The sequence below is a fragment of the Nicotiana sylvestris genome, chromosome 1, assembly GCF_000393655.2.
Source record: "Nicotiana sylvestris chromosome 1, ASM39365v2, whole genome shotgun sequence".
Classification (NCBI taxonomy): Eukaryota; Viridiplantae; Streptophyta; class Magnoliopsida; order Solanales; family Solanaceae; genus Nicotiana; species Nicotiana sylvestris.
In genome coordinates, this window is record NC_091057.1 from 169,073,971 (window position 1) to 169,088,586 (window position 14,616).

Genomic DNA, 14,616 nt, shown 5'->3' on the forward strand with positions numbered 1-14,616 from the left:
TCTGCAAGCTTAACTAAGAAGTCCTCACACTACTCCATATAAATCTCATCGTGTAAATCACCATTAACAAAAGTAGTCTTGACATCCATCTTCTCAATCTCTAAATCTAGACTTGCAGCTAAGCCTAGAACCACACGAATAGAAGACATCTTCACAACATGAGAGAAAATTTCATCAAAGTCAACTCTCTTCTTCTGGCCAAAACTTTTAACAACTAACCTTGCCTTGTATCTAGGCACAGAGTTATGATTATCTTGCTTTATTCTGAATATTCATTTGTTAGATAAAGCTCTCTTACCTTTCGGCAATTTTACTAACTCATATGTGTCATTCTCATGGAGTGACTTCATCTCATCTTCTATGGCTTCGATCCACTGATTTTTGTGAGTATCTTGTGTGGCTTTATCATAATTCTTAGGTTCTCCCATGTCGGTCAAAAGTACATACTCATCAGGAGGATAGCGCATGGATTTTTGCTTCTCCCTTTTAGATCTTCTCAGAAATGTTTCAGGAGCATTTGAAGTAGATACTTTAGCACGAATTGGTTGTTGATCAATGACAACTTCATCAGTTAGAGCATCCATAAAATCTACACCATGATGATCATTTTGATATTGACTACTATCTCCATCATTGTCTTGGGTTCCTTCATGTGCAATAGGTGCCTTAGCAATAGAAACTGGATCAATATCAGCTAAGCTCTCATTATGCTGAGAATCTATCTTCTCAGCTTTGTCAATATCTTCACTTGTCTTCAAAGAATATTGCATCACAACTTCTAATAAGTTTATTGTCAACTGGATAGTAGAAACGATACCCAAACTCATCTTGACCATAACCGATAAAGATGTACTACTTAGTTTTGACATCCAGTTTTGATATCTCCTCTTTAGGAAGATGCACACAAGCTTTAAACCTAAAAACTCTCAGGTGATCATAAGAAACATCTTTGGCGAACCAATCTGTATCTGGGACATCACCATCCAAAGCAATAGTAGGAGACAAATTGATAACAAAGGTAATAGTGTTAAGTGCTTCCGCCCAAAATGTATTTGGAAGTTTAGCCTCTGAAAGCAAGCATCTAACTCTCTCAACTAGAGTTCTATTCATCCTCTCTACCAAACCATTCAACTGAGGCGTCTTGGGCGGAGTTTTTTTGATGAAGAATTCCTTTTTCCTTGTAATAGTTATCAAAGGGACCACAATATTCACCACCATTGTCAGTGCGAATGCATTTTAATTTCTTCCCCTCCTGTCTCTCAGCTAAGGCCTGAAATTCCTTAAACACGCCAAGTGCTTGATCTTTAGATTTCAAAGGATACAGCGAGAGCTTGCAAGAATGATCATCAATAAAGGTCACAAAGTAAAGTGCACCACCTTTTGAATTTACTTTAAAAGGACCACACAAATCAGAGTGTACTAGCTCCAATACAATGGGCTTTCTTGAGGGAGGATGGCTATGAAAGGAAACTCTTTTCTGTTTTCCAGCTAAACAATGGATACACCTTTTCAACTTTGCTTGTTTCACTCCAGAAAGCAAACGTTTCTTAGCCAAACACGTAATCCCCCTCTCACCCATATGACTCAATTTTCTGCGCCACAATTTTGATAAAGTGTCACTTTCTACCAGATTTATAGAGTCATTAAGAATATAGCCATGTGTCACATATAAATGACCAAACTTGAGTCCTCGAGCCACTACTAACGAGCCCTTGGTGAGCTTTCATTGGCCATTAAAGAGGGCCTTGTGGTGACCTTCATCGTCTAATCTTCCTGTGAAGATCAAATTAAAAGGAAAGTCTTGAGCATGCTTGACATCTTGAAGAACTAACGTTGATCCATTATAAGTTTTCAAACAAACTGTACTAACATCAAACACCTTAACTTCACTAGCATTGCCCATCTTTAACACTCCAAAATCAACAGGAGTATAAGATGAGAAAAAATCTTTTCTTAGTGTGACATGTGAGGTAGTTCGAGAATCCACTATCCAGCTCGTCTCATGGGATACCAATTTAATGATATTTTCATCATAAGCAAAAGAAGGTCATCTTGAACAATAGCAGAAAATTGTTAGGCACATGCCCATGTTGTCCAGCCAAAGGTCCAATAACCTAATCATATTCTCTTTTGATTTCCATTCCTATTCGGAATTGGATTCAGTGTTTATTCATATTTAGAGTTAGTTTTGGCTTTAAGAGAAAGCATCACTCATGATCTATAAATAGGACAACTTTGGAGAACTATTCTATGCTTATTGATACAAGTCTTTGAATGACTTAAGCACATAAGAGTGGTTTTTGAGAGAGCTTTCATCAAGAGAGAAGAGAGAAGAAAAGTATGTGTTTTGCTGCAGATTTTTATTCCGACAAGCCAACTTCAAATCATGTTCTCCGATTTGTTAACCGTTGGATTGGGCTAAAATTTTGACTAAGTGTTCGCAACATCTTGGTCGTGGATTTGAATGATGGAGACCGGATTTGGAGGCCCTTAGCATCTGATTTTGAGCCTCGAACAACAGCTTCATTTTTGTTGATTCTCCTCTTTCTTCAATTGATTTGTTGTTGCTATTGTTGATCCGTGTTTGGCACTTGTTGTGTAACCAATTTGGAGAACTTTTATAATTCTCTTATTGTTATAGTGGAGTTTTTGGATCTTTGTGATCCCGTGGTTTTTACCTTTGATTTGAATGGTTTTCCATGTTAAAATTTGGTATTCTTTATCTTCTTTATTTTTGATTTTGCCTCTTCCTCGACATAATAGTGGTATAAGAGCCTTGGTTATTTATTCGGGTTGTTACGGAATGGAGGCGAATATGAACAAGATGGTATGTTTAAATGGGAGCAATTATAATATTTGGAGAAGCAAGATGAAAGACTTGTTGTTCGTAAAAAAGATGCATCTACCCGTTTTTCAGCTTATAAACCCGAGTGTATATCTGATGAAGATTAGAATTTCGAGCACCAACAAGTATGTGGATATATACGATAATGGATTGAAGATAATATTCGCAACTACATTGTGAACGAGACACATGCGAGATCATTGTGTGAAAAGCTAGAGACTCTTTATGCTTTAGAAACTGGGAACAATAAGTTGTTCCTGCTAAAGCAATTGATGACCTTTAAATACAAGGAAAGCAGCCTTATCCTTGATCACATAAATAATTTTTAGGGTGTCCTTGATCAACTGTCTGGAACGGGAGTTAATTTTGATGATTAGATATAAGGACTTTGACTTCTTAATACTCTGCCAGACTCTTGGGAAATTCTTCTTCCGTTACCACTGAAATCGTTCAATCACCAGACACTCTCATCAGACCTTCCACACCCTTCTTCTTTCAAAGTTTCTTTCAAATCAGTCTCATGATCGTCTTTTTCTAGTGTCATGTGATGTGCACATGATTGGTTTCGTTAGTTATTTAGCGGTGTCAAAAGAAAGGATGAAAGTTGCTAACTTTCCAATACTTCAAGATGTGTTGTTCAATGTAATAATGTAAGGATATCTCTTGAGTTTTGAGTATAATTTTAGGATTTTTTTGTTGTTTTTGCCTTGAGTTGAGTTATAACTTTTGTGTTCATTCCCTTTTTGTAGTTATTTCACTTATACATTTTTGTGTTGTACATTCTTTAATGTTTTTCTATGTTCCACAAAAATAGGAGAAAGTTGACAAAGGATCAGTGTATAATTCTCAAGAAGATTTTTGAGAAAATTACAAGCAGATGGAGAACTTGAAGATTTACGCATATCCCATGGATAATGATCAGTACAATGTTACCTCACTGGACGGGTACTTCTCTCAGCATATGAGAAGTAGTTCATTCATTACATCTGATCCCAACAGTGTTGATTTATTCTTTGTACCTCCATCGATGGTATTTAACATTTTACTTTTGCATTTTTTTTCCTTCTTGTTTGATAGGGTTAACTTATAGTAGACATGTGGGGTGCAGACAAGGATCTCTATATTCGTGGATTGGATGCACACACGAGCTATGGAGCATTAGACTTTTGGGATAAGCTTCACAATTTGAAGTTTTGCATATGCCCCGCAGGACCATCTGGTGTCTCTATTGCCCGTATAACCTAAGCAATCTACTTTGGTTGTGTCCCAGGTAATTCTCACACTCAGCTTCAGCTCACATATGTACTTTCCCTTAACAAATGTCCATATTTACTACTCGTCTCATCCGCTGCTCTAGCTAATTGCTCACCCTTTCCAAGTGGGATTTCTATGTTATGTATGGTCGTGCCTAAGTGCATATTAGTTGAAGTAGATTCTTCTTTTGATCAATCAAAACCATTCACTGAAGCAACTTGAACAAAACATAAGTAAAATTGTTTCAATTTATATTAATCTATTTGACTGGACACTAACACTAAGTTTAAGTAAAAATGGAAGAATTTTGGAATTTGTGGTCTAAAATGGTTTCATTTTTCTAAATGTTTGTTTGGCTATAAATCATCTCATTAAGGTTAAAATGGAGAGTTTAAAGTTAAATTGTTTTCAAATTTAGAAAGGGGACATTCTTTTTTAGATGGACTAAAAAGAAAATAGGTTCATATAAATTGAAATTGAGGGAGTATTAATCTTTGAGGTGTTACTTTTTGTATGTAGTGATATTGGCGGATGAGCATGCGCTACCATTCAGTAACATGCTTGACTGGAAGAAGTTCTCAGTGACATTGAAGGAGTCTCAACTTCACAAAATGAAAGCAAAATTATACAGATGAACTTAATCTTGCTGATGAGCTCTGCTTTGCTCTTATAGCATCGTAAATTTCTTTCTTTCCAAACTTGTAACAAAACACATGCTGAGACGGACTACCATATTTTCTTCGATCCTTTGTTCATGTCGTTGTTTTTCCAGCACGCAAGCAGCACTTTGGTTGTTTCCTTCATTTTCTTTCACATAGGTAGCATTTAATAATTTAAGATATGTCACAAACATATGGTTTAAGAAGTTTTGTTGTAAACCGACCATTATGATAACATGAGCTTTTTCTGTCGTTCTTTAATTTTCATGGTTATTTAGAAGATATCCAATACAAATATCTTAATGGCAGATCCCCTTTAAGCTATGTATCTGATCTATGGGCATAATATTTTGAAGTACAAGCAGGCAAGATGCAATGTAGTCAAACTGGCTGGACACAATATAAAACGGGAACATAACAAGGGAAGAATTGCTAGTGCAGTACTGCTCTTTCAGAAGAGAGCCACCAATGGTCATTAGATTTCGAATCTGCTTTGTGGACTAACATTCTTCGAAATTCATTTATTATACCTTTTGCCTCGGGTGATCATCAATCTATTATCATCTAGTGGTATTTGAATATTCTTGTGCTGAATGCTAAATCATTTATTATTTTATTCTTTTCTATGTCCAGGATGCATGCATGCTCGAGTATGTAGTGGAGCTCCCGTAAAAATAGAGTTGCGAGGATCACTTCTAGACATATTATTGAAGCAAACGAATAACTAGGTTATACTAACACTTTAGGCAGTGCCAGAAATTATTTACATATGGTAGCCAAAAAAGTATATAAAATTTGTACAAATTTTATATATTAACATACAAAATTTATATATATGCAAAAAAATATACGAATTTTATATATTTTTGCGGCTATTATTTTTACAGCGGTTATACAGTTTCATTTTCTAATTGAAAACTAGCACAAAAGGAGATATTTTTAAGGTTAAAATTTTAGAAGACACTATCTAAAAATGAGGAATTAAAGTGATAACTTGCGTTATCCAATAAAAGGAAAGGAAACGTTTTGCTAAGAGAAGAAGATTTGCTTCATGAATTAGAGTTGGGTAAAAACGTTAGTTTTTGAACACATTATGTCAGTAAGACTAAAAGTGCTCCACTTTAACATACTTAAGAAACTAAATATGCTCAGGGTTATATTTGAGGGACCAAAATAGACTCACCCTCGATTGATAAGGGACAATATTAGCCAAACACACTATATTTTAAAAAAAAAAGTTTTAAAAAGAAAAAAACCGTACCTGCTCAAGCACTGCAGAAAACGCAATGCAGAAAAAGCGAAAATGCAGAACGGGTTAACTCGTACACATATCTTTCAAGAAAAATCATTTCTTCCCTAACCTTCCTCTTCACTGATTTCTCTTCTTCTTAGTCCAACTTCAACAAAAATGATAATGCTAATGGTAGCCAGAGCAATTTTTTTTGTCTTTCAACTTGGTTTCGTTTTGCTGAGAGAGATATACTTGATTCTACTGGATCATCTTCTTCATCCCAGAAAAATTCTGAAACACATAGTCGTCTCTCTAGCTATCAAACATTCCATCTCCTCCATCTCTTCACTAATTTGGTCAACTCCATCACACTCTTTCTCTCATGTAAGTTCAACTCTGTGTTATCTTAGCTACAACTTTTATTTCGAAAAATGGGTTATCTTGCATTTTTTTTCTTCATTTGTACTTACTGGTACTTATTTTTCCACTCTTTGTTTATGGCTTGTCTTTTTATGTTAGTACTATTTTTGTTGCGTGATTACCCGTCGATTTGATGAGAATAATGTGATTGTGAGTGTGTTGATTGATATGTATGGCAAGAGTTATGAATCTGGATGATGTTTGTTGGATTTCGGTTATTTAGGGTCTTACTAGGTGTGAATTGCATGAGGAGGCTCTGTGATGTTTGTTGGATTTCGGTTGTTTTGGGTCTTACGAGTTGTCAATTGCATGAGGAGGCTCTCGGGTTGTTTTATATAATGCGTAGGACGAATGGGTTGTTCCCAGATTTGTTTACATTTGGTAGCGTGCTGACTGCATTGGGTAATTCGGGTAGGTCGAGGCAAGGTAGAGAAGTTCATGCTAAGATTGTGACCACAGGACTTCGCGGGAATGTGGTTGTGGATAGTAGTTTAGTGGATATGTATGCGAAATGTGGGCTAGTTGATGAGTCTCAACGTGTTTTTGATTGAACGACTAAGAGGAATTCTGTGTCGTGTTGTGCGTTAATGGGTGGATACTGTCGAAAAGGTGAGTTTGACGCGGTTATTGGGCTTTTTAGGATGATGGGGGAAGGTTTATCTTTATAGCTTTGAGACTGTTCTTCGTGCCTGTGCAGAGTTGGCAGCTTTGAAGTGGGGGGAGGAAGTTCACTGCCAGTATTTGAGGAGAGGTGGCTGGAGTGATGTTATTGTGGAATCAGCTCTAGTCGATCTCTGTGCAAAATATGGTTTCGATAATTACACCTATGTCATTTTCCGCTAAATGAAGGTTAGGAACTCGGTTACCTGGAACTCGATGATATCTGGATTTGCTCAGAATGGGAAAGGTGCAAAAGCTATTGTAGTATTCGAGAAGATCATTGGTGAAGCGGTTAAGCCATATTATATCAGCTTTATTGCGGTTCTTTTTGCTTGTAGTCATAGTGGTATGGTTGATGAAGGGTGAAAGTGTTTTCTCTCTATGGTTAAATGAGTATGGAATCAAAGCTAGTATTGAGAATGGTAGTTGCATGGGATATCTTCTTGGTCGGGTTGGAGAGGTAGAAGAAGCTGAAAGTTTGATTCCTGGTGCAGAATTCTGAAATGATTCTTCCCTTTGGACTACTCTTCTAGGCGCTTGTACTAGCAGTACAAATCCTGCTGTCGAATAGCGTATTGCAAAGAAAATGATGGAACTAAATCCTGATTATCGTTTGAGTTATGTTCTTCTAGCAAATGTGGACAGAGCAGTAGGCAGGTGGGCTGATGCTCCTGATACTCAGAGGCAGATGCAAGAAAAAGAATTGAATAAGATCGATAATCGGGAAGAGCTGGATTTAAATGATTACTGACAGCTTATAGCCTTTTCAGTGAAGAACTTTACCGGGAATCCCCCTACAACGGGACATTCCTGAAAGTGCTCGAGATAATAAAGCAGATACATAGCACATTTATCAATTTTGTTCCTGTCAGAGTGACCCTTGTTTCAAGATGTAATTTATAATCCTTGTCTGTATGTATCCTTTGACTGGGGTAAGGTTGTTGTATGAAAACCAGTTGTCAGAGTATCCAACATCATAAACGCGTACAGGAACACTGTATATAGAGATTTCTCAACCCATAATTTGACAGCCTTGGGGTTTCCTAATAGCTCAAAATGTAGGACCTGACGCATCTTGATCTCAGTCTTTTAAGAAAGGAAGGGTTACTAGTGACACAAGCCTTTTGACAAAATGTAGGACCTGATACATCTTGATCTCAGTCTTTTAGGAAAGGAAGAGTTACTAGTGACACAAGCCTTTTGACAACATGAACAACCAAAATCAGAACTTCTCTAGGCAGTGCTGGAACTTTTTGAGTATTTGTGGTGTCTCATGAGTGATGCCAGGAAATGTAAAGAGCATGATGGAAAACTGGCAGAACCAGAAGACAACCAAGAGGTTTAAACAGATTTGACGAACAATTCCACTTTGTATCCCATGAACTCTATGGTTGGAAAGAAACAAGAGATGCCTCCATAACTTGTACTTTTGGTGCAAGGAGGTTATGATAGAGGACATGGACCAATATCTTGATTTCCTTGATATGTTCAAAAGAAACATGTAATGGCCAGACCGACTGAGCCTTCTGTTATTGCTATACCATCTTGGTACTTCATTAATGCTTAAAATTTACCCTACCTAAAGAAAACTATTTTTGTTGCTTTTTATTCTTGTTGCCATTAGTTTTTAGTATAATTTGTGTGTTCAAATCCTTTGTTTTGTAGTTTGTTTACTTGGTAATTTTTAGTTTTCTTAAATCATTTTATTTATTATGGTGATTATTATTTTGAGATATTATGTTATGGATTGTATATTTTGGATCTTTGTTATTATGACTTGTATTTGGATGAGTTTTTGGCTAAAACATCCTTGAACTATACCCAAAACCTATAGTATCCTTAAACTATCACAGGAACAATATTATAAGCAACTTTCATCCTTTCATTTGACAGTGTTAAAAAAACTAATAGAAGCACCTCTGTGCAATTCACATGACAGTAATGAGCTGCAATCTAAGCTGCTCTTCGTGGCTCACTCACCCCATTTTTCAGAGTAGCCAGCAAAAATTCTTCCGTTACCATTGAAATTTTTCAATCACCAGACACTCTCATCAGACCTTCCACACCCTTCTTCTTCCAAAGCTTCTTTCAAATCAGTCGCATGATCGTCTTTTTCTGGTGTCATGTGATGTGCACATGGATGGTTCCGTTAGTTATTTAGCAGTGTCAAAAGAAAGGATGAAATTTGCTAACTTTCCAATACTTCAAGATGTTTTTTGTTCAATGTAATAATGTAATGATATCTCTTGAGTTTTGAGTATAATTCTAGGATCTTTTTGTTGTTTTTTGTTGTTTTTGCCTTGAGATGAGTTATAACTTTTGTGTTCATTTCCTTTTTTGTAGTTATTTCACTTATACATTTTTGTGCTGTACATTCTTTAATGTTTTTCTATGTTCCATAAAAATAGGAGAAAGTTGACAAAGGATCAGTGTATAATTCTCAAGAAGATTTTCGAGAAAATTACAAGCAGATGGAGAACTTGAAGATTTATGCATATCCCATGGATAATGATCAGTACAATGTTACCTCACTGGAAGGGTACTTCTCTCAGCATATGAGGAGTAGTTCCTTCATTACATCTGATCCCAACAGTGCTGATTTATTCTTTGTACCTCCATCGATGGTATTCAACATTTTACTTTTGCATTTCTTTTTCTTTTTCTTTTTCCTTCTTGTTTGATAGGGTTAAAGTTATACTAATTTATTATAATGGCAGGATTGGGATGATATGATGACCAAATACCCCTACTGGATGCCAACATGGGGTACTGATCATTTTCATGTGATCTGCCAGGATGGTGAGTTGGAAGTACCGCTTCCAATTCTAAAGCATTATGCCATAAGACTCTCGTGCTCGCCAGTCCAATTCAACCCTACGAGAGACGTTCTACTTCCCCATTCTAGCCTTCCATATCGTTGGCCACATTGGAAAAGTGACATAGAAGACAAGTAAGTTACTTTAACTTCTTTTTCTCTTTTGCAAAATTTCTTTTTGGTGTTGAATATGTCTTGAGGATTGCTGATTTCTTTTTGTTTGCAGAAAACTACTAGGATTTTGGGCCGGAAACAAGAGTTCAAGGCTAGGAGAAAAACTTGTAGACATGTGGGGTGCAGACAAGGATCTCTATATTCGTGGGTTGGATGCACACACGAGCTATGGAGCATTAGACTTTTGGGATAAGCTTCACAATTCGAAGTTTTGCATATGCCCCGCGGAACATTTTGGTGTCTCTGTTGCCCGCATAACCGAAGCCATCTACTTTGGTTGTGTCCCAGGTAATCCATATCTTTAGGATGCATTCCAGGTAAAAGTTCATACTTCCATTGTTATGTTGTATCGATACGTAGTAAAAAGTGTACTACTATTAGTAATAATGTGAGAAATCATGATGGTTGATGATAATAGTAGCAATTTGTTCGATGTTTGTGTTGGACTGATGGGTTAGGCTAATGGATCAAAGAGTGACACTTTATTTTTTATGATTTGGGCCTAGTTGTTTGTAGTCTGCATTGTGTTTGTACTCGGGTAAAAAAATGTTATAGGGTGTTCAATTATTCAGTTTTCTTGCCTCTCATTTTGTCCCTAAGAACTCTAGTAAAACTCTCTGATTTTTCCATTGATTTAGCTTTTTGTGATGACGGAAGTGTTTTTCATATACAGTAATATTAGTTGTTAATTTCAATATGCAGTAATATTTGCAAACGAGTATGAATTGCCATTCAATAACATTCTGGACTGGAGCAAGTTTTCTGTGATATTGAAAGAGGAGTGTGAATTTCACGAACTCAAACATATCCTCAAATCCAAAGGAAAAGTAGAGTTTGAGCTGTTGTATTACAATTTGTTGAAGGTAATCTGATTTCATTGTCGTGTTTTGCGAATTTTCCTTTCTCTTTGAGAAATCCCAACATAAGAAAATGAAAACATGGGTGCAGGTGCAAAAACATTTTAGATGGAATACACCACCAATTGAAGAAGACGCTTTCCATATGGTGGTGTATGAGCTATGGTTGCGCAGTCAAGCACTAAAGAAGTGGCGCAACAAATAGAGTAGATTTGATTGAAGGAAGGTAAGAATTCCAATTTATGTGGTGAAACAATGAGAAAGCACAGGAGAAAAATATATTATTCCATGTGGGACTAAGGTTATTTACATAACTATCTTACGGAAACAAAAAAAGATCTTGATGCTTTGGCATCTTTATACTCTAGGTGAACCTGGAACCATATATGTCATGGCCCTGGCCAGTTGGTACGCATATGTGAATCAATGCCAATCTGTTCTATAAATAGATTGAGTGATAGATAATGTCTCTGATGTGCTTATGCACCATCTCATTAGTTCAAGTGGACATTTTTTTATGGTATTCTTTCTTAATTGTCTTTTAAATATACCCATGTCAATAATCGGAAATTACCCCATCCAAATGAGGTTTCATATAACATTTGAAGGAAAGATATCATTCAGGTACCAGCAAGTAGCATTTAATAATGTAAGATATGTTACAAACGTATGGTTTAAGAAGTTTTATTGTAAACCGACCGATATGATAAGAGTAAAAAAGCTACATAACATGAGCTCATTCTGTCTTTCTTTAATTTTCATGGTTATTTAGAAGATATCCAATACAAATATCTTACTGTCGATCTCCTTTAAGCTATGTATCTTGATCTATGGGCATAATATTGGAAGTATGAAACAGATTAGGATACAGTATAGTCAAACTGGCTGGACACAAGATAAAATGGGAACATAACAAGGGAAGAATTGCTAAAGCAGTATTACTCTTTCGAAAGAGCCACTGATGGTCATTAGATTTTGTATCTGCTTTCTGGACTAACATTCTTCGATTCATTTATCTTTTGCCTCGGGTGATCATCAATCTGTTATCATCTAGTGGTATTTGAATATTCTTGTGTTGAATCCTAAATCAATTATTTATTTATTTTCTCAGGTGTCCAGGATGCATGCTCGAGTATGTAGTGGAGCTCCGTATACTGTGCGACTTTTATAAGTGTCCTTTAATAGCTTAGATGTGCCAGAAACCTTCTTTTTCATCCTAGTCATTGGTTTGACACAACTACTATGGTTACCAAAAGATGAACCTAAGTTGGTTGGTTCATTAACAGCTTACATTTTCGCTACACTAGATGTATCACGTATATAACCATTGCAGGAGTAAAATGAATTCAGCTGTAATGTTTTGTTGGTGGAAAGATGTATATTCAGGATAAAGTACGTGAAGAAATCAAATGAGTTCCTATGACATCTGGTGTGATGTTTCATAGCAAAGGCTCTTTAATGTGTTGAATCTTTTCATTGAACAGTTCTACTATTGCCTCATCATGTCCGGTAATATATAAATATTTGAAAGAAACAATCATTTAGCTACTGGTTCCTTCATTAGAAGGATTGGTTGACTGTATTCACTCTCTCAAGTTATTTGGAACTCAAGTTGTACCAACAATGCGAGCAAGAACAGGACTAAAGATGCATGTCATTACCTCTTAGCTTACAGAGTTTAAGAGTTACAGGTAAAACACAACACCACAAGAGCATTATTCGAATGGGCACGTGCCAAGCTCCCAACTAGTGTTGGTTGTGGTTGTGTAACAGGGGAACTCTATATGCTCTTATAATATTGAAGAGTGAGTTTGCTTTTCTTTTGTTTAAGCGTAGTGAAAAGTGAAGTCTTCTTTATTATTCTTTAACTGTGTTACACGTAATTAAGTGTTCGATAAAAGATTGGTTATAGTTTGGAACTCTCTAAAGAGCCTAAACCTGCACTTGATAGGGTTAGATGATGACAACATTGTGAACTTACTGTCAGGTTGCCCTGCTTTGGAAACGTTGGAGTTGAAATTATTCAGAGGTTTTCGTCGTCTTGAAATTACTTCTTCAAATTTAAAGAAACTAATATTGGCAGGCTATCTGAACTTGCGTGATGACGGAATTATGGAGTCTTTGGAAATTATTGCCCCACATCTTCAGCATTTGGAGATTTCAGGAGATCTTGGACATCTCATGTGTAGGCTAGTAAATGTCTCCTCTTTGGTTACTGCTAGCCTCACTTTTGAGATTACGTGTATCGCTATGTTTGAAGACACTTGTGGTGATTATCATCAAGTTTCCAGAAACCTTGTTATGGACTATCTTGAAAAATTAAGTCATGTGACTCAGCTAAGAATTGGAAGTTGGTTAGCAGAGGTTTGTTTTTATGTCAAAAGACCTTATTCTCTATTTGATTTTGATTAGCAAAGTAATGTAAACCTGAGAAAGGGAAGAGCCTTCAGAATCTCATACAATTATGAACTTTTTTATGCATGAAATTTTTGGTGAATAATTGAATGGAATCCTATCTACTTTCTGAAGTTGGATATTTCTTAAAGTGGTTAGATTTGTCATAACACTAACACTATAAATTCCGGAAAACAATGAATATTTATTTTATTAAGTTGGCTCAATAAATGAGAAAATATGACTTATCCGATTGTCTTATTTCTTTCTCTCTGCCTCCCTCTATCGTTCTCTTCTATATTCCTAATTATTTTATGAGAAACTTGAATTAATGAATAACACGAAGAAATGTGCTGCGGATGTTCAGCACAAGCAAAGAGTTCCTTAGGTCTATGAGGAACTCATAAAGTTTATGACACTGTCAGCATCTGTCTATATTCCTCTTTACACCAAAATGAAAGCAAAATTATACAGATGAACTTAATCTTGTTGATGAGCTCTGCTTTGCTCTTATAGCATCGTAAATTTCTTTCTTTCCGAACTTGTAACTAAACACATGCTGAGACGGACTGCCATATTTTCTTCGATCTTTTGTTCATGCCGTTGTTTTTCCAGCACGCAAGCAGCACTTTGGTTGTTTCCTTCATTTTCTTTCACATAGGTAGCATTTAATAATTTAAGATATGTCACAAACATATGGTTTAAGAAGTTTTGTTGTAAACCAACCATTATGATAACATGAGCTTTTTCTGTCGTTCTTTAATTTTCATGGTTATTTAGAAGATATCCAATGCAAATATCTTAATGTCAGATCCCCTTTAAGCTATGTATCTGATCTATGGGCATAATATTTGGAAGTACAAGCAGACAAGATGCAATGTAGTATAACTGGCTGGACACAATATAAAATGGGAACATAACAAGGGAAGAATTGCTAATGCAGTACTGCTCTTTCAGAAGAGAGCCACCAATGGTCATTAGATTTCGAATCTGCTTTGCGGACTAACATTCTTCGAAATTCATTTATTATACCTTTTGCCTCGGGTGATCATCAATCTATTATCATCTAGTGGTATTTGAATATTCTTGTGCTGAATGCTAAATCATTTATTATTTTATTCTTTTCTCAGGTGTCCAGGATGCATGCTCGAGTATGTAGTGGAGCTCCCGTATGCTGTGCGACTTTTGTAAATGTCCTTAAGTAGCTTAGATTTGCCAGAAACCTTCTTTTTGATCCTAGTCATCAGTTTGGCACAACTACTATGGTTACCAAAAGATGAACTTAATTTGGTTAGTTCACTAACAGC

General features: G+C 36.1%; 1 protein-coding gene across 1 annotated transcript; it reads left to right on the forward strand.

The window, feature by feature from the left end:
* Positions 1–6,041: 6,041 nt before the first annotated feature.
* LOC104226239 (probable glycosyltransferase At3g07620) lies at positions 6,042–12,409 on the forward strand. Its single transcript, XM_009778180.1, has 7 exons — positions 6,042–6,373; positions 9,478–9,693; positions 9,787–10,019; positions 10,111–10,346; positions 10,761–10,921; positions 11,007–11,141; positions 12,027–12,409. The coding sequence occupies exons 1-6, from the start codon at positions 6,167–6,169 to the stop codon at positions 11,118–11,120; spliced, it is 1,167 nt and encodes a 388-aa protein (XP_009776482.1). The 5' UTR covers positions 6,042–6,166; the 3' UTR covers positions 11,121–11,141; positions 12,027–12,409.
* Positions 12,410–14,616: the final 2,207 nt, after the last annotated feature.